This window comes from Thermobia domestica, chromosome 2 (assembly GCF_964235325.1).
Source record: "Thermobia domestica chromosome 2, izTheDome1.hap1.1, whole genome shotgun sequence".
Lineage (NCBI taxonomy): Eukaryota > Metazoa > Arthropoda > Insecta > Zygentoma > Lepismatidae > Thermobia > Thermobia domestica.
Genome location: NC_137455.1, coordinates 316501013 through 316521447, shown reverse-complemented (window position 1 = coordinate 316521447; position 20435 = coordinate 316501013). Strand labels below are relative to the sequence as shown.

Genomic DNA, 20435 nt, shown 5'->3' with positions numbered 1-20435 from the left:
ACGAGAAAAAAATGAACTAGCTGATTATACGAAAGAATAAATTTAAGTGACCTATTCAGTTTTGTACCAAGGAGAAATGCCATTTTTAGCTAGCTTAGAATTTCTAGTGCATGTTTTAACTAACTGAGAATTTCTGTACCTTTTTGTACTATTTAAACAAACGATGAAATAAATTTGAGTGAACTGTTTTTTGTACTAACCAGAAAATTCGAAGAAGGTACTAGCCCAATGAACGAAAGAACAAATTTGGGTGTTCTACTTTTTTATACCAAACAAAGAAGAACCATTTTAACTTGCTGAGTATTTTATACCATTTTGTACTACTCAAATATACGAAAGAATAAAATTGTACTAACCAGAAAAAAGCGAAAAAAATACATTTTTAACTAGCGCAGAATTTCTGTAACGCAAAAATTTATTTGGATGGAGTAACAAGAAAGGAAGCAAAGATATGCCATATTAACTATTTAAATAAACGAAGGGATAAATTTAAGTGATCTATTCCATTTTGTACCAAGGAGAAATGCCATTTTTATCTAGCTTAGAATTTCTAGTGCATGTTGTATTATTTAAACAAAACGAAGGGCTAAATTTGAGAAACCGAACTTGAACCATTTTACTCAAATTTGGATGGAGTATTTCGCTTTGTATGAACCAGAAAAAAGTGAAGAAGGACCATTTTAAATAACTCAGATCTTTATACCATGTTGTACTACTTTTTGTACCAATCAGAAGAAAATCAAAGAAGGGTCATTTTAACTAGTCAAGCAGAAAAAAGGAAAGAATTAACACTTTGTACTAATCAAGTAAACGTAGGTATAAATTTGTACTAACCAGAAAAGGAGAAGAAGGATCAGCATTCTATACTTTTTGTGCCATTTACTGGGGTGTCCTATTTCCTTTTGTACCAACGAGAACCATTTTTAACTGGCTTAGAATTTTATACCTTTTTGTAAAATTTGTACCAAACCGAAAAAAAGCAAGGAAATACCATTTTAAATAGCTCAGCATGTTATAACTTTTTGTGTTTTTTGGTCTACCCAATTTCTTAACCATGTTGTAAAATTTAAACAGTGACCTATTCACTTTTGTAACAATCAGAAAAAGGAAAGAATAAATTTGAGTGGCTTAAGCAAAGAAGGTCAATTTATACCTTTGTGTGCTATTAAATTTGAGTGACCTGTTGAAGAATGAATAAATTTTGTTTGCAATTAAAAAAGCGGAGAAGGTCTACTTTCTTTACAAACCAGAGAAAAACAAAGAAATACCATATTCTGCTACTCCAACAAACGAAGGAATAAATTTGTGTGACCTATTCACTTTTATACCAACCACGAAGGTCCATTATTACAAACTGGGTATTTTTATACCATTTTGTATTAATTTTTGTACCAATCAAAAGAAAAAGCTCAGAATTTTATACGTTTGTGGTGCTACATTTTGTATATTTTTGTGTCATCCAGAGAACAAATTAAATTGCCTCTCCCGTCACTAAGTAAGGCTCATAAAATATTTCAACGTGAGATTTAACAAACCAGAGTTGAGTCATAATTGTGTAGAACAGACTCCATAGCAATTTGCGTACTAAAGAAACAAAGAAGAAACAGCATCCATGGCCATTTTTGATCACAGCAGAAGAATCAGCTCATCAAGGAAAAGAAAAGTTTTCAAAGTTTCATGTTGCTGCAGATAATTATCATTTGTATTGCTAGTATTGTACTAGTATTGCCAGTGTTGTAAGGTACTGCCTATTGTTCAACGATTCAATTATTTTTAGACTTTCCTTCCTCGTCTAAGTCAAAAAGACAAATATATATTTTTGCATTTATGTATTTTGTTATAATGGAATATAAGTTTATGGAGTATATTTGGAAAATAATAGAACATACATCATGATGTTCTATTGCCTTGAAACATATTATTTAAGACGGAGAATGCATCGAATGCTTTTATTGTTGGTATATAAAACTATTTATTTCATTTGTTTATGCTGAAGACTAGAAAAATGACTAGCATGGAAATTGCTTTTGTTTCACCTAGAGAAAAAGAAATTCAGCGTGAAAACGAGAAACCTATACTGTTAATCCAGCCGTCTGACCCCGATTTGCCAGATGAATTACGTGATAAAGTGAGAATCATATATCCAACACAAGAAATAGAAGAAGTGTATTATTCTAGACGCTATAATAGATATAATGATGAAATACTCCCGGAAAGTGATGATGACAGAGTTTCAAATATTACCTGTTTTGAACTGGAAGCTAATGAGTGCGAGTGTACTAGTGAAAGTATTAGTCATACATGTGTTATACAATTAATTAATTAGTATACACCAAAATTCAGTATTATTATGTGAAGCATGTTCTAAACATAATGAGAATGAAAAAGATCACAACTGTTTGCTGCAGTATGATTACGAATTATTGCAAAAGGTGTGGACGATCTTAATTAAATGTGAAATGAGAGAGAAAATTTATAAACTTTATATAAAGAAGCATTTTAAAGGTTGTAATATTAAGAACACTTATACTTTGGAGAAAAAATTTAATCTGGTATATGAATACATTACAGAGTGTGATTAGTATATCAACAAAATAGTAGAAATGTTTTTAGAGAAAGATAAACAATTATTTAATTCTGTAAATGAACACTGAGACATTGTAGCATATGCATCTGATTGTGTATGAATAGAAGAAAATATTAGGGATAAAATTACAAAGGGTTACAGAGAATTGAACTGTTAAATGGATCAATTTGTAGTGTTATAATATTAAGAATTTAATAGATTAAAAAGATTGGACTAGCACACGTAAATAATAATTAGAGCTAAAATGCTGAATTGTCGCTGAGAGTAAATTTAAATTGTTCTCTGGATGACACAAAAATATACAAAATGTAGCACCACAAACGTATAAAATTCTGAGTTTTTTCTTTTGATTGGTACAAAAAGTAATACAAAATGGTATAAAAATACCCAGCTTGTAACGATGGATCTTCGTGGTTGGTATAAAAGTGAATAGGTCACACAAATTTATTCCTTCGTTTGTTTGAGTAGCAGAATATGGTCTTTCTTGGTTTTCTCTGGTTTGTAAAGAAAGTAGACCTTCTCCGCTTTTTTAATTGCAAACAAAATTTATACATTCTTCAATAGATCAGTCAAATTTAATAGCACACAAAGGTATAAATTGACCTTCTTTGCTTAAGCCACTCAAATTTATTCTTTCATTTTTCTGATTGTTACAAAAGTGAATAGGTCACTGTTTAAATTTTACAACATGGTTAAGAAATTGGGTAGACCAAAAAACACAAAAAGTTATAACATGCTGAGCTATTTAAAATGGTATTTCCTTGCTTTTTTTCGGTTTGGTACAAATTTTACAAAAAGGTATAAAATTCTAAGCCAGTTAAAAATGGTTCTCGTTGGTACAAAAGGAAATAGGACACCCCAGTAAATGGCACAAAAAGTATAGAATGCTGATCCTTCTTCTCCTTTTCTGGTTAGTACAAATTTATACCTACGTTTACTTGATTAGTACAAAGTGTTATTTCTTTCCTTTTTTTCTGCTTGACTAGTTAAAATGACCCTTCTTTGATTTTCTTCTGATTGGTACAAAAAGTAGTACAACATGGTATAAAGATCTGAGTTAGTTAAAATGGTCCTTCTTCACTTTTTTCTGGTTCATACAAAGCTAAATACTCCATCCAAATTTGAGTAAAATGGTTCATGTTCGCTTTCTCAAATTTAGCCCTTCGTTTGGTTTAAATAATACAACATGCACTAGAAATTCTAAGCTAGATAAAAATGGCATTTCTCCTTGGTACAAAATGGAATAGATCACTTAAATTTATCCCTTCGTTTATTTAAATAGTTAATATGGCATATCTTTGCTTCCTTTCTTGTTACTCCATCCAAATAAATTTTTGCGTTACAGAAATTCTGCGCTAGTTAAAAATGTATTTTTTTCGCTTTTTTCTGGTTAGTACAATTTTATTCTTTCGTTTATTTGAGTAGTACAAAATGGTATAAAATACTCAGCAGGTTAAAATGGTTCTTCTTTGTTTGGTATAAAAAAGTAGAACACCCAAATTTGTTCTTTCGTTCATTGGGCTAGTACCTTCTTCGAATTTTCTGGTTAGTACAAAAAACAGTTCACTCAAATTTATCCCATCGTTTGTTTAAATAGTACAAAAAAGTTACAGAAATCCTCAGTTAGTTAAAATGGGTCTTCTTCGCTCTTTCTGATTAGTACAATTTTATTCTTTCGTGAAAATACTCAGCTAGTTAAAACGATCCTTTGGTTGCTACAAAATTAAATAGCTCACTCATATTTATGCCTTCGTTTATTAGACTAGTTTAAAATGATATAAAATGATCCTTTTATTGCTTATTCCTTTGTTTGTTGAAATAATACAAAATGGTATAAAATACTCAACTTCGGTTTTTCAATTTAAATAGCTCACTCAAATGCATTCCTTCGTTTAATTGATTTTAGAGTTGACACAAATTATAATTCCTTTGTTTATTTGAATACACCAAAATGGTGCAATTTTTTTTTCTCGGTGATACAAAACTAAATATTCCATTGTTTATTTGAGTAGTAAAATTATATAAAATAGTCCTTCTTCGCCTTTTTCTGAGCCAGTTAAAATGCCATTTCTCATTGGTACAAAATTGAATAGGTCACTTAAATGTATTCTTTCGTATATTCAGCTAGTTCATTTTTTTTCTCGTTGGTATAAAAGTAGAACGTCGAAATTATTCTTTCGTTACAGGAATTATGAGCTTGTTAAAATGATCCTTCTTCGGGTTTTTATGATTGATACAAAAATAGAACATTTCAGTAGTTCAAAAGTTACAGAAATTCTCAGTTAGTTAAAGTAGCTCTTCTTCTCTTTTCCAGTTGGTACAAAAGGAAATAATCCACCTAAATTTTATTCATTCTTTATTTCTTTTTCTCTGGTATTCCTTCGTTTATTGAAGTACTAGAAAATGGTATAAAATCTGAGTTAGTTAAAATGAACCTTCTTCGGTTTTTTGTTTATTTGAGTAGTACAAAATGATATAAAATTTTAAGCTAGATAAAATGGCATTTCTCGTTGGTACAAAATTGAATAGGTCATTCAAATTTATTCTTTCGTTTACTTGAGTAGCACAAAAATGTTGAGCTAGTTAAAATTGTGTTTCTTTGATTTCTTTTTCATCAATACAAAAGTAAATAAGCCACTCACTTTTTCTGCTTGATACAAAATTGAATAGATCACACAAATTAATCTGTTGCTCTGTTACGAGTTATTTAACCTTTTGACCTCGATGATCAGTACTTTTTTAACATGTACTACTTCGAACTGAACACCACTTCGATATTTGGCTCCGATTCCGAGTTATTAGGATTTAAGTACTTTGACCTTTGACCTCGATGATCATTATTTTGGAACTTGTAGGATTTGATGACCAATTACTAAATGTGGAAACAGCACCTTAATATGTCGATCCATTTAAGTGTTATTTGGTTTTAAGTATTTTGACCTTTGACCTAAATGGCCACTATTTTTGAAACTTGTAGTAGTTGATGACCAGTTACTAGATTTGGAAACAGCACCTCAATATTTTGCTCAGTTTTCGAGTTATTAGGTTTTAAGTGTCATACAAGGGGCGTATCCCACATAAAATATAAGACCCAGGTAAAAATAAGTATGATGTTCGTAATCAGCATATCCGAAAAGCTCCATATGCCGAGTTTCATCCAAATCCGTTAAAATTGTCATAGAAAGGACGTATCCCACATGAACTATAAGACCCAGGTAAAAAGAATTCTTAGCTATGTAATCTGCTATGTTCGTAGCCTCTGTGGGAAATAGGGGTTAAAAAAGGGAACAAGTACATCCCCATTATTCTCTAGTTTGTTGCTGTGTTCGAATAGGGATTAGGAACGATACTCATAAAAGAGAATAAATACACCCTTAAAAAAGGACTATGTTCAATTAGGGGTGGAATGAATTTGCTATGTTCAAATAAGGGTGGAAAAATGAATACACCCCTTAAAATGACTATCTGTAGACCGTGGGTGGACGGTTCAGTAATCTTTGCTATAATGTGCTCATTGTCTATGTTAAAATAGGGGTTGGAACGAGTATACACCCCTGCTATGTTACGTAGTCTTATGTATTCACTGCTATGTTAAAATAGGGTGAAAAAAGTGATCATAAAAGAGAACGAATACACCCCTAAAAATGTTCATAAAAGGGAATGAATCTTATGTATTATTTGCTCTGCTATGTGTTCGTAATTTCTGCTATGTTAAAATAGGGGTTGAACTGAGTACAACCCTGCTATGTTAAATAGTCTTATGTACTATCTCCTATGTTCAAATAGGGGTTGAAAAAGAGATCATAAAAGAGAATGAATACACCCTTGCTATCTTACGTAGTCTTCTGCTCTTCTATGTGTTCGTAGTCTTATGTGCTCTTCTATGTGTTCGTAGTCTCAGTGTAATTTCTGTTATGTTAAATAGGGGTTGAAAAATATGCTCATAAAAGAGAACGAGTACACCCTTGTTATGTTACGTACTCTTATGTGTTATCTGCTCTGCTGTGTGTTACGTACTCTTATGTGTTATCTGCTCTTCTATCTGTTCGTAATCTTATGTGTTATCTGCTATGTTAAAATAGGGGTTGAAAAAGTGCTCATAAAAGGGAATGAGTTCACCCTTAAAATGTGCTCATAAAAGAGAAAGAATACACCATTGTTATGTCACGTATTCTTATGTGTTATCTGTTCTGCTGTGTGTTACGTACTCTTATGTGTTATCTGCTCTGCTGTATGTTACGTAGGGGTTGAAAACGAGTTGACCCTTGTTATGTTATGTGTTCGTAAGGGTTGGAAAAATAAATATACCCCATATTCTTATCTGTTATGTGATCTTCTGTTATGTTTCGTAGTCTGATGTTCGTAGGGGTTGGAAAATATGCTCATAAAAGGGAACGAGTTCACCCCTTAAAAAGTGGTCATAAAAGAGAACGAGTACACCCCCTAAAAAGTGCTCATAAAAGGGAACAAATTCACCCTTAAAATGGAGGTCGTAAAAGACCGTGGGTTCACGGTGTAAGGTGTTCAATTTCCCAGGGGCTCGTGAGTTGTTCTATGTTGTTCTCATATGGCCTAGGTTGGCCCAGATCGATCTATTTTCTACTACTTACAAAAGAAGGGAAGAAAAACTCACATGGCAAAAACTATTGAAACAAATAGAATAGATATATGGCAGACAGTTCTTAGGTTTACATATGAACGTAATAATATTATTATGTATATGAATTTACAAATAGTACTCTAATATTAGGACAACAAGATATGGAGTACAAATATTTCTTAACTGGTAGCAGAATTGAATTTGATTTCGCCTTTCTCCTGAGTTGGAAAATGAGGTGATATTTTGATTAGAATAGCTCATGGAACAAGAGTTGTAAGTTCTACCACTATTTGTAATTTGTATTGATCTTTTAATGATTAATGAATTGTGGATGAAGCGTTGAACTAATAAGAATTTATTGACGAAATTACGAGTAAAATTCTAGGATCGAATCAGTTGTTTGTATTCTAAAATAGCACTTACAGAGTTAGAACCAACGAGGCCGAAGGATTGTGTGTGTATCTCTGATAAGAAATCAATCAGGTTTCATCTCCTATGTGTCTTTTCTCTTGCATTAAGATAGCAAGGTAGTCTGGAAATCTTGAGGTCTCAGGATGTATTCCTACTCACGTCGCATCCTTCTGGCTTCTAGAGTACAAGTTGGAAAGGCTAAAAAAATCTTAAATGCTACGTGACATCTGGAGCTCGCCTGAAGAATTATTAAGGGTCTTTACGTGATTTGTTTAAGAAACAATAAAATAGTGGAAGGATATGTTATCTCAGTTTAGGATTACTAGTTTAAATGAAAATAATAAACAAAATAGCCATGCTTTGCTGAAATGGTCTGTTCTGAAAGATTGGACTAACTTTTAATAAAGAGAGAATCGAATCAGTCAAGTAAATAAAAGTAACTTGAATTTGTATGGGTACGAGAGGTATTTCGTTTTATGTTTAGCCCTTTACTGTTCACTATGACTTACAGTTGACCAAAAAATCTCAAACTTGTACAGGATGATATATAGGCACTCTATATCATCTCTACTGATTTTGAAAATTTTCCCGCCAAAACTCTTTGAGTTATGAATGGTTACCATATGGTTACATTGTACAATATGCCTGTATTCATAGTTGTAACCATATGGTAACATTGGCCAATATGGTGTGCTTGTTATGTAAAAACCATTTCTACTAGAGCAGTACGATAGTAAATTGATATAAGAGTCCAGTTGCAAAATACTGAATATATTTTAAACCGTGTTCAATTACAAACAATACTTTTGTGTTACAGCTCCTAAATAGTCATGTTATCAAATATCTGGGGCATATAATTACAACTTACAGCCACTTGTCAAGAAATGATGGTGACTTTTTTGCGTGCAAGTTAGTATAAAAATGACAGTGTATTTATTTTGACTAAATAAATTACAAATAATGGTTGTGGTATTGGATGTTTTCTTGCACTGCAATGTAGTGCTTATGGACATATTTCTTTACCATATAATAACATTTTTAGACCAGTATAGTTAGTTTCTACGAATGGAATACCAGAAAGCAGTTTTTGTTTTTGTTTCAGTAAAAGACAACCTTGCATCACATTTCATGCACGTAATTCGACTAGTACCATATTTCTAAACCGGCACCTTCCTTTAGACGTATGGATAGGCCAGTGGGGTATATTATCTGTTGTAGTATCATCACTCGGGCGAAGTTTTCAGTGGTTGACCTGTCTTTCCTTGCGGTTCTATTGTCGATTCTACAGAGGACCATCCTCTCTTTGGTTTCCCACACGTAGCAAGTGCGTAGGTAATATCAGAACGATATACCTTCAACCGTATATGTAATTCTCTAACCATTTTACGGTCTCTCCTGCATATCAGTCAGCTGTTTACTACAGCCAAGTCTAGGATGTAGCCGAAGATTTTGAGGTACCAATGTTTGGCTTCATTGTACGATAAATTATAGTTAGCATATTTGATTTATCCACTGCCCCTATATGTTTGTTTTATCGTTTGATAATGGCTAGGCACTAAACATGCATTTTTTCTTTGAAACTTCAGAGTCAGCATCAGAATCGGTTATGTCATCCGGTAGAGATGTAAGACCTTTTGGAATGCTATTATTCTGAAAAAAGAAACAAAGGTAAAATTATTCTAAATCAGATATTTTTCGATGTTTTTTTATGAAGTAAAACCTTCAAACATGAAATAGATTTTGGTGAATATCTGGATTCAAAGAACGTGATTTAAAATTGTATTATGTTACATAGAAGTTACTGAAAATACCAGTAGCAAGTTAAAGATATTATGCCAAAGGACGAGAATAGTGAAAATGTAGGAAACAAAAAGGGAAGGATTTTTATCCACTTTCTTTCTACTAGTAGTTTTGAAATGTATATTCAATATCAAGCATATAATATGCTAAAATTTAGCAGCAAAACAAAGAAAATTTGCAACAGCAGAATACTTCTACGAGATGCATAAACATATATAGATGCTAAATGATTCAACATACCTCTTGTCAGGTACATAATCTTGATCTTGAGGAACTTAGGTCTTCATCGGATTCGGACGAATCAATGTCAGGCAACTGCGATGAATCGGATATGACAGCTGTTGCTCCTTAAGACTTTTTCGTAAAACACATTGACCGAGATACCATCCCCATCCATTTTGAGCGACGACGAACTGAACTCTGAAATGAACAAACTAAGAAATATAATAAGTCAGTAAGCTATAAATTTATTTCTCATAGATCAGCGTTCAGGATAGATCTGGGTAAAAGAAAAAGGGGTACACAAATTGTACCTAAAACACATTTACATTTAACGATATCCTATATAAAAGTATTATTAGAAATGGTGTAATACCAACAAAACATTTACTGACAACGCCCCTGATTACAGTTCACTAGATTTACGAAAGCGGAAAATGAAAATGGACACGCCTTAATGAAACAAATTGATGAACCAAACTGTAATATGGAAAATTTCACAGAGTAAAGACACATAAAGCATTTCTTTCATGTATGAATATAAACAATTCAGTAAATACACTTGTACATAAAATCGCGAAGAATAAAGTTCAATAAATAATATAATTTTATTCCCTTATTGAACAATGTAACCATATGGTTACACGAGGTTTAACAACCCTAAACGTACTCATAAATTGATATAAATGATAAAATTAAATTTAAAATCTTTCAATTAGGCTTTATAAACAACTAGAAGTCAACAAAACAAAATTGCTGTTACTTACCTAACAACCAGGAATATTTCCTCTTCACCCTCTGTGAATTCTGGCTTCTACTAACAAACACAACACATCTTTCCCACATAAAGTTACCCGAACCCACTACAAGGTGTCAGAACGAGTCAGCGTACGAAGCGGAAAGGTGCAGCCATATGGTAACAATGACCAACAACGGAATATTGAATTAGCGTTCACGTTAGACAAGTTCGATTATATTGTAACCATATGGTAACAAAAAACAGTAAAGGGTTAAAAACATCAACTGGAAATAATGCAGCAAACTAAAACTTTTTCCTTTGAGACAGTGAGGCATTAGTTATTTAAGTACTAAAATATCCTAAAAAATGAATAAGTGGTGCATAAATTATTTTCCATTTATGAAAAAGATAAGGCTTTAGTTTTACCAGAATTTTCGACTGAAATGCACAGTAATAAACATGACAAATAGTTTAATTTGCCTGATAGCTGTGAAAGAAACAAGATGTTTGAATAAACGAGAAAAATTGAACGAAATAAAATTTTCAGTTTCGACTGCAATAGCAAATCAATGGAATGAAGCTTTAGTTTAAGATCTCTACCGTTGTACTGCCTAGAATTAAAGAGGTGATGCAGGAGGATGAAACTCAGTTGTGAAAGAATTGGTGGAGAATAAAATACGGGAGGAAACACGGTACCCCGAGAGAACCCACGAGCACGATGCTCTCTACCTCATACTCACATCATATTACCTTTCGAACCACGGTGAGCGCTTTGAAACAGACAAACCGTACCCCCAACAACTATCCAAAGAAGGAAAGTGAAATATAGAAGTCACGTCTTGTTACACATGGAAACATATTTTTTATTTACTTTTGTTGCAATCTATTCAAATAAAATTCCCTCATGATGACTACATATGAGAATATATTGCCAGATGGATTCGGAAATGATCTCAGAGTTGGATTACCTGAGCCTGTAAACATATTTCCCATTTATGAACCATGGTCGCCGAAAGATTTTGTATGGGGTTATTATATGGAGATTTTCGATATCAATGAAGGCAAATTATTTCAGAATGATCATCGTACTATTCCGTTGTATTTCGTTGTGAATGAACAGTACATTACCATTTTCCTTCCATAAAAATGAATTAGTCGTTTTCCAGAAAATGTCTTTCTAGTAATTGAATATAGGTTGTACTGGTCATCTTCTCGATAAGCAGCACGAGCACCTCAGGGGTCGCAGCTGTCATACATCTCCAAAATTGAGCTGAGACTCGGGAAGAGTCAGAAGTTTGGTACATCTTCGTGCTGATATCGTTTTTCACGTTGTTAGTAAAGTGTTACTCATTCTGTTGGTCGGAATGTATAGTTACTCGTCGAAGTGGATGACTAGGTATTGATATGTTTGGAGAATATTTAAATGCAACTACACTCATTTCAGGCCATATCTTCTGCTGTTCTGCTAGAGTAGTTGTCTTCGTGGGACGTCTATAGTCGATACCAACAGATTTGAAAAAGATAAGGCTTTAGTTTTACCAGAATTTTCGACTGAAATGCACATTAATAAACATGACAAATAGTATAATTTGCCTGATAGCTGTGAAAGAAACAAGATGTTTGAATAAACGAGAAAAATTGAACGAAATAAAGCTTTCAGTTTCGACTGCAATAGCAAATCAATGAAATGAAGCTTTAGTTTAAGATCTCTACCGTTGTACTGCCTAGAATTAAAGAGGTGATGCAGGAGGATGAAACTCAGTTGTGAAAGAATTGGTGGAGAATAAAATACGGGAGGAAACACGGTACCCCGAGAGAACCCACGAGCACGATGCTCTCTACCACATACTCACATCATATTACCTTTCGAACCACAGGTGAGTGCTTTGAAACAGACAAACCGTACCCCCAACAACTATCCAAAGAAGGAAAGTGAAATATAGAAGTCACGTCTTGTTACACATGGAAACATATTTTTTTATTTACTTTTGTTGCAATCTATTCAAATAAAATTCCCTCATGTTGGCTACATATGAGAATATATTGCCAGATGGATTCGGAAATGATCTCAGAGTTGGATTACCTGAGCCTGTAAACATATTTCCCATTTATGAACCATGGTCGCCGAAAGATTTTGTATGGGGTTATTATATGGAGATTTTCGATATCAATGAAGGCAAATTATTTCAGAATGATCATCGTACTATTCCGTTGTATTTCGTTGTGAATGAACAGTACATTACCATTTTCCTTCCATAAAAATGAATTAGTCGTTTTCCAGAAAATGTCTTTCTAGTAATTGAATATAGGTTGTACTGGTCATCTTCTCGATAAGCAGCACGAGCACCTCAGGGGTCGCAGCTGTCATACATCTCCAAAATTGAGCTGAGACTCGGGAAGAGTCAGAAGTTTGGTACATCTTCGTGCTGATATCGTTTTTCACGTTGTTAGTAAAGTGTTACTCATTCTGTTGGTCGGAATGTATAGTTACTCGTCGAAGTGGATGACTAGGTATTGATATGTTTGGAGAATATTTAAATGCAACTACACTCATTTCAGGCCATATCTTCTGCTGTTCTGCTAGAGTAGTTGTCTTCGTGGGACGTCTATAGTCGATACCAACAGATTTGAAAAAGATAAGGCTTTAGTTTTACCAGAATTTTCGACTGAAATGCACATTAATAAACATGACAAATAGTATAATTTGCCTGATAGCTGTGAAAGAAACAAGATGTTTGAATAAACGAGAAAAATTGAACGAAATAAAGCTTTCAGTTTCGACTGCAATAGCAAATCAATGAAATGAAGCTTTAGTTTAAGATCTCTACCGTTGTACTGCCTAGAATTAAAGAGGTGATGCAGGAGGATGAAACTCAGTTGTGAAAGAATTGGTGGAGAATAAAATACGGGAGGAAACACGGTACCCCGAGAGAACCCACGAGCACGATGCTCTCTACCACATACTCACATCATATTACCTTTCGAACCACAGGTGAGTGCTTTGAAACAGACAAACCGTACCCCCAACAACTATCCAAAGAAGGAAAGTGAAATATAGAAGTCACGTCTTGTTACACATGGAAACATATTTTTTTATTTACTTTTGTTGCAATCTATTCAAATAAAATTCCCTCATGTTGGCTACATATGAGAATATATTGCCAGATGGATTCGGAAATGATCTCAGAGTTGGATTACCTGAGCCTGTAAACATATTTCCCATTTATGAACCATGGTCGCCGAAAGATTTTGTATGGGGTTATTATATGGAGATTTTCGATATCAACGAAGGCAAATTATTTCAGAATGATCATCGTACTATTCCGTTGTATTTCGTTGTGAATGAACAGTACATTACCATTTTCCTTCCATAAAAATGAATTAGTCGTTTTCCAGAAAATGTCTTTCTAGTAATTGAATATAGGTTGTACTGGTCATCTTCTCGGGAAGCAGCACGAGCACCTCAGGGGTCGCAGCTGTCATACACCTCCAAAATTGAGCTGAGACTCGGGAAGAGTCAGAAGTTTGGTACATCTTCGTTCTGATATCGTTTTTCACGTTGTTAGTAAAGTGTTACTCTTTCTGTTGGTCGGAATGTATAGTTACTCGTCGAAGTGGATGACTACGTATTGATATGTTTGGAAAATATTTAAATGCAACTACACTCATTACAGGCCATATCTTCTGCTGTTCTGCTAGAGTAGTTGTCTTTGTGGGACGTCTATAGTCGATACCAACAGATTTGATTCGTTGCCTAATTCCTTCGTACGTATGTCCATATTCTACTGCTTTACCCATCAAAATATATCGATTGAGCAAGGACTGATTTTGAATTCGCATTCTGCGAATACCCAATCAATATATTTTTGATCTGTGTTAGCTTTTGCTGCGTGATCGATAATAGCAGCTCGTTGAGCAACGATCCGTTCTACAGAGCTCCGATTTCGTGGCTTGTACTTGATTGTCTTGCTCTGAGTAAGACACAGAAACTTTCTGCAGAATGTAACTGTCAGGAATGCTACCACGTGTTTATATTGCAGTAAAGAAATAAATAAATGAATAATTAAATAATAGTACGTACTAAGTATATTTTATTTTGTTGTCTTTTTTCGTATATCTGTCTTTTCTAATTGTTTTTATCTGCATCTTCCATTTCTTCTAGCAGAAATAATGGAGTACTGTCACAACACGGGCTGAATTTGGACTTACTGGCGTCACAACCAATATCAATTAGCTTTGTGACACTGAACACTTAGTATTTGATAGTAATATTTTTATTTTTATACGAATTGCTCCTCCCACGCCCCTTACATCGACATAAATGCTTTCGAGATTTCTAAGTAATGTGTTTAGGAAGTTAGGTTGCAATCACTGCATAGGTACCAGAATTAAGTTGAAACGTCCTCTCTGTCTCTCACATACACAGACACACGCACACACACACACACACACACACACATATATATATATATATATATATATATATATATATATATATATATATTAGAAAACTGCGCGGCATTGAGATTAGGTCATTTGGTAAAGAAAACCGGAAATGCTACTTTCTTCGAGTCAAATTATGTTCTTAAACTGATGATGAGAACTGCCCTGATGATGAGAACGATGACAGCTCTCGGAACGTTGGCCTATCCACCAGTTTTCACCTGGCTGATCGCCCGAGAAGAACTTTATCATATACGCCGCCAGGAAAGCTTCAAATCTTACTACAAATTATGTTATTGAACACATATTTATAAATGATTTTCCATGAATATCTATAGTATTAGAGATAATTTATTTCATGTGACTCAACCGGAAACGTTCTTATGAAGTTTAGTGTTTTGTTTGTAGTGACCGGAAATTTAACTTGCAAAAATGGGACGTATAAAATCTGAGAAAGGAGAATCGTAAAACTTCGTGATTGCATTTTCAGCGCCAGCACGGTTTTAAATTACATAATACCCAAATAATGGCGATGCTGCAGCGTTTCTTAAGTGAATCATAATAATTGTCAGTTAACGGAACGACCCAAAAGTTCGTAATAAGCTATGGTACCAAAATGAATTTTGTGCAGAGTCAATTTAACGAAAGAGTGTAGAATTTGATTTGGTCACCGATAGTTTGAGTAACAATTACGGAACATTTCTTGATATTTATTAGAAAACGGGACAATTAAACGCTCCGCTTCAGAATCAGGGAAACGAGACAACAGTTGGAAGAAAGCTACTATCCCATCCAAAATGGAACATATTGTCACCTTAATTTCGGTTCAGAATTGAAGTTATTGTAAATGAAGTAATTTGCAATATAAACGGCTTTTCTTTTGTATAATTGTACAGACATATTAAATGTGAATTATTCGTCTTTTTTATCTCGGCGCTGATAAAATTAATTTTACTACAATAATATTTATAGGAAACTGCTGTATTTTTAATTTCAACGTCTTATGTAAAGAGAACGGAAATGTGAAAAAACGTTGTTTTATAGTACTTACATGTTATTATTGGAAGATATTTACAGTAGTTAATTATCTCTATTCGTAATGTTCGCTTCGAGATCTTGGCATAGAAATGTCGATGAATTTGTTGGCAGAAAAGTTGTCGATAACAATATAATAACATGTAGCATATCTCCTGGGATTCGTGTGAACACTCAGTAGATTTGAATGTTTGTTTCATGTTCAGATTTTATTTTCACACGATCAGTGTTTTCCATTATTTTCTTCTTTACCGGACCGGGCTTATGTTCCAGATCGTGCATTTTTAGTCTGTAAATGTTTCTCACCGATTATATACTACGAAGGAAATACTTTTCCAGGATCGTAAATATCTTTTTCGTTTCTAAATTTATTTGCACTTACTTCTTTAAGCCTCTCTCTACATTTTCTCGCTTAATGTCCGTGCTCGAACCTAGGATCAGGGACACTGAATATGTATCTACCACCAACGATGCAGAGTCTTCTCCCCGTAAGTGTTCTTATATTACGCTTTCTTTTTTATTTCAATACTTGGTCCGTTTTCAAAAGTGAATTTTCAGAAACTTCCAACTTTCAGACAGTCTTTCCGACAAGTGGCTTAACAATTTCAAGTAGTTCCTGTAAGATGATAAATAAATCTAAACTGTCGGCGGCGTACGGAACGACATTTCGCACCTAAGTAGTAACACCAGTAATTTTTTTCTGTTTCTGAATTAAAAACATTTAATAGACACATTTTCTGAGGTGTCAGATTCGATGTAAACTATTAACAACAGCTGTAAATTCAGCAGAATAGGAGGTTCTTTTTAGAATAATGAAAGGATGAAGACTTATTTAAATGGTTGATTGGGCAAAACAGACTCAATGACTAACGAATTATCTACATATAAACACAACACCACATTAATAAAGTAACTCAATACAAAATTTGAAGTTATGTAGCCTTTTGCAGAGAAGAGCTGAATATATATATATCTATAATTAGGTAAAAACAAACTACACAAAAAGTTTTTTTTGTTGCATTGCTGTTTTGTAATTATACCTCATATACGCTTGCAATGCAGATATTTTAAACAATTCAATTAATATGCAAATAATAACAAAAATATTAGTAGCAATATGAATATAGTACGTATTTCTCTTGAGATTGGTTCACTCTACTTTTACTCTATGATATATCATTTTAACATACTATTATGTTTATTATAAGGATTGAAATTGACCTATACTTTCTTTTGCTCACTATTATTTCAGATGGAAATAAAAATGCGCAACAATATATTGGCCCCAGGATTGCTGAAGGATTAGAGGCCGTGCGGGGACAATTTCCCTTTATGGTTAGCCTCGACTATTTCGGAGATCCAGTTTGTGCAGCAAGTCTTATCAGTGACGAGTGGATATTGACTACAGCAAATTGTGTAAAAGGGTAAATTAATATTTAGTACTTAATTTACTAAAACATATATAATGTAGGGGGGTTTGTGAACAAGAAATTAATTCCGAAATCGTATTAAGTTTTAAATAAATTACAATAAATATGACATCCAAGTAAATTGAATAGATGCAAAATATTGGTTACAGCTTATTGTACGTAGATATCCTTACACTGGAACAAGATCAGCAATATTAACTAATTCGACTTATAGGAAGCAGTATTTTTAGATGAAATTGATGGATTTCGACAAGTTGGTTGGATGGGTATCAACATTTTTATTGAAATTGTTTACATGTCTGAACATATTAGATTGGTGCTAAGGGGACTGACCGAAATAGATGATATGTTATTGACTGGATTTGACAGTAGTGAAACTTGACTTAAAAGATATTCGATATTGACAAACATAAACAGTACTGATTGTTATTGACAGTTTCGTTAGACCAAATTGACTAAGCTTGATGAAGTAATATTGTGATATTGCCACACCAGATTGTCAACTATTGTTAGTAGGTTAATTTGTATGTTTCTGTGCTAACGAAAACGTTGGTGATGAAATGGAAGAAATAATGGGATGAAAAAATGACAGAAGACTACAAAATAAGCAGATAACATTTGCACATGAAGTTTCTCCACAACGAATCTCACTTACCCCAAGTTTGGATCAAATCACTGACCCTACGACCATGGGTTAGAGATAACAGCTTCACCACTAAGCCACCCCTGCCCTATTGGCGAAATGTGATATAAAAACAATTCCAGGGCACTATTTAATTAACGTTCTGGAATATCTTGCATGTGAATTAAAAGAGCATGAACTTAGTGTAAAAAAAGATAGAAAATAAGTTATTTTTTGGATATCCTGAAAAAATGAAAATATACTCTTATATCAAAGGAAATAAAAACTTTTTATGAAAAAGAAAATAAAATACTCGTGAAAACGTTTCGGAAACTAGGCTAGAGCTTTATGGTTATTGAATATAAAATCAACTTTGTTTCACGGATCTTTAAGAGAAAACAAAAGATATATAGAATCTGTCGAGAAAATTTTTTATGTCTCTGCACAGGTATTATGTTCGTATTATAGTTATTAAAAAGTAATAGTATCTATAAGGAGCTATTAGTGAGAAATAGTGTTTGGCTTCTAAATAAGAAGCACTTTTTGAAATTATACTATTACCCTGATTTCACATGCTTTATGGAAGCTAAAGAAAAATTCTGTAGCTCAGGACAAATGAGGAAAAGCTTGAAAACAAAAACTGTCATATTCTGCATGTGCCCCATAATTTCCACATGCAAAAATATTGAATGGGCTAATCACAAAAAATAACCCAATAATTCAATATTTTTAATTCTATAAAACTTGACTCCCTTTTAATCAGTAGTTCAATAGGAACTCTTACCATTAATATTATCGTTCGTAAAAATATTGGGCCACTGACCCGAGGGTAGGCAATATAAAGCAATTGAAACTTGCAGGAGAGCAAGTTGTTGGCACACTAGATACAATGGAATCCAATAAGAAGGATAAAGTAAAATGAGCATAGTAAAAATACATACAAAAACATAAGGGAACCTAAAATGCTGCTGGATGCTGGAAAACGAGAGAATGGGAGAGAATGTGAAAGCAGAGTAATTCAATATGTTTTTGAAGAATGTACGAAGGAGACCAGAGGGTAACCAAAGTAGAAGGTAAAAGGGAAGTTGATCGTTATTTACCTTCGTTACATTCCCTGATTCAAATATACCTTGAATTTTTATCAAGTCTACGAGATTACATTGAATTACACCACAGTTGTGTACTTTTGAATATGTATATTTTTCAACATATACCTTATTTGTCTCACTAAAACAATATACTTCTAATTCTAATAATATGGTTCTTCGTTCTATATATTTCTACATTACCATATCAACCAGATAAACAAGTTGTCATAGCAACGGAAACAAGAATTATCTCGATATAGTACAAATATTTAAATTATTTCTTCATATACTTTCTTATTCTTCTTAATAGCTTGTGCCCTTTAAATAGCACTTTTGCCCTAAATAGAAACAATATTTAGAAGTCCATATAAAATATACGCTATCGTTGTAAAGTGAATATTGTGTAAGAACAGGTTTGACTATATAATCTAGGAATAGCCTAACACATAATAAGATGTAATAAGAGATGTAACGGTAAGTCTTGAGACTAGTTTTTTCTTAACATACAGAAAGTTGCTCAGGTTCTATTCGACTATGCTTAAAGAGCACTTGCGTGATAAGAATATGTGTCAATAAAATTATTTGTCTTCCATGGAAAAATCGTCAGTAACGACTATGGTTCACATTGGATTACGGCAGATTGAGTCACTGGACTATGTGACTTTGAGATGTTGGATTCTCTTTGTCTTCCATTAGAAGAATGCCACGAAGCATCTAAGGTTATACCTTAAACGATAGCCATGAAGATTCATCTTTTCTTTGCAAATGATCTGTTTTGGTTGCATTTTGTTTTGGCAGTAAAAGATATATTTTACTGTGGTTAAAGGTTAAACCTTTTTCTAACGTTAAACTATTTTCAAGTTAGTTTTTCTATTCAGTTGAACCAACAGCTTAGTGGAAAATATATATGAGATACTCTTATTAGTAGTGAGTAACTTGTGAAGCATGTATTCCGACACCTGCGATCTTAGATACCTCAATGGCAATGACGCGGACTATATGATTCCGGTTCAATTATATAGGGGGCAGCCAAATTAGTCGGATATAAATCAAACATCTTGTATAATATCGTTATTAATATCACGTTGCAGTGAACATTTATTAAAATTGACTTAAGTTCCTCATTCTAAGGCCAACCATTTTGTAAGGTCTTGAAGGAAAAGATCAGATATTGAATCGCAATATGCAGTTGAAATAATTCATGATATTTTATTTATTAATTAATGTAGAGTAACTTAAGCAAGAGTTGGAGAAGTGTGCTCTACCTCCATCTTCGTGATCGATGTTAATCAGGAATATATTAAGAATACTGTGACTTCTTAAGATTTATTTGGAATATAGTAGCTACATTACATTATGCATGTATTAAAACCGAAAAAATTAAAATTACTGAATTAGAGAAATCTTCTAGTCCTTAAATATTTGCAAGAAATAATATTCAGCTTAAAGTGAATATGCGAA

The 20435-nt window shown here is 33.2% G+C and overlaps 1 protein-coding gene across 1 annotated transcript in view; it reads left to right on the top strand.

Annotated features, from left to right (window-relative positions):
• Window positions 1-20435, top strand: part of LOC145679845 (chymotrypsin-C-like) — a 236492-nt gene that overhangs the window by 44035 nt on the left and 172022 nt on the right. The window contains exon 2 of the mRNA XM_081750364.1: window positions 17087-17258. Coding sequence (XP_081606490.1) covers window positions 17167-17258 — 92 coding nt within the window. The 5' untranslated portion in view covers window positions 17087-17166. The remainder of the gene's footprint in view (window positions 1-17086; window positions 17259-20435) is intronic.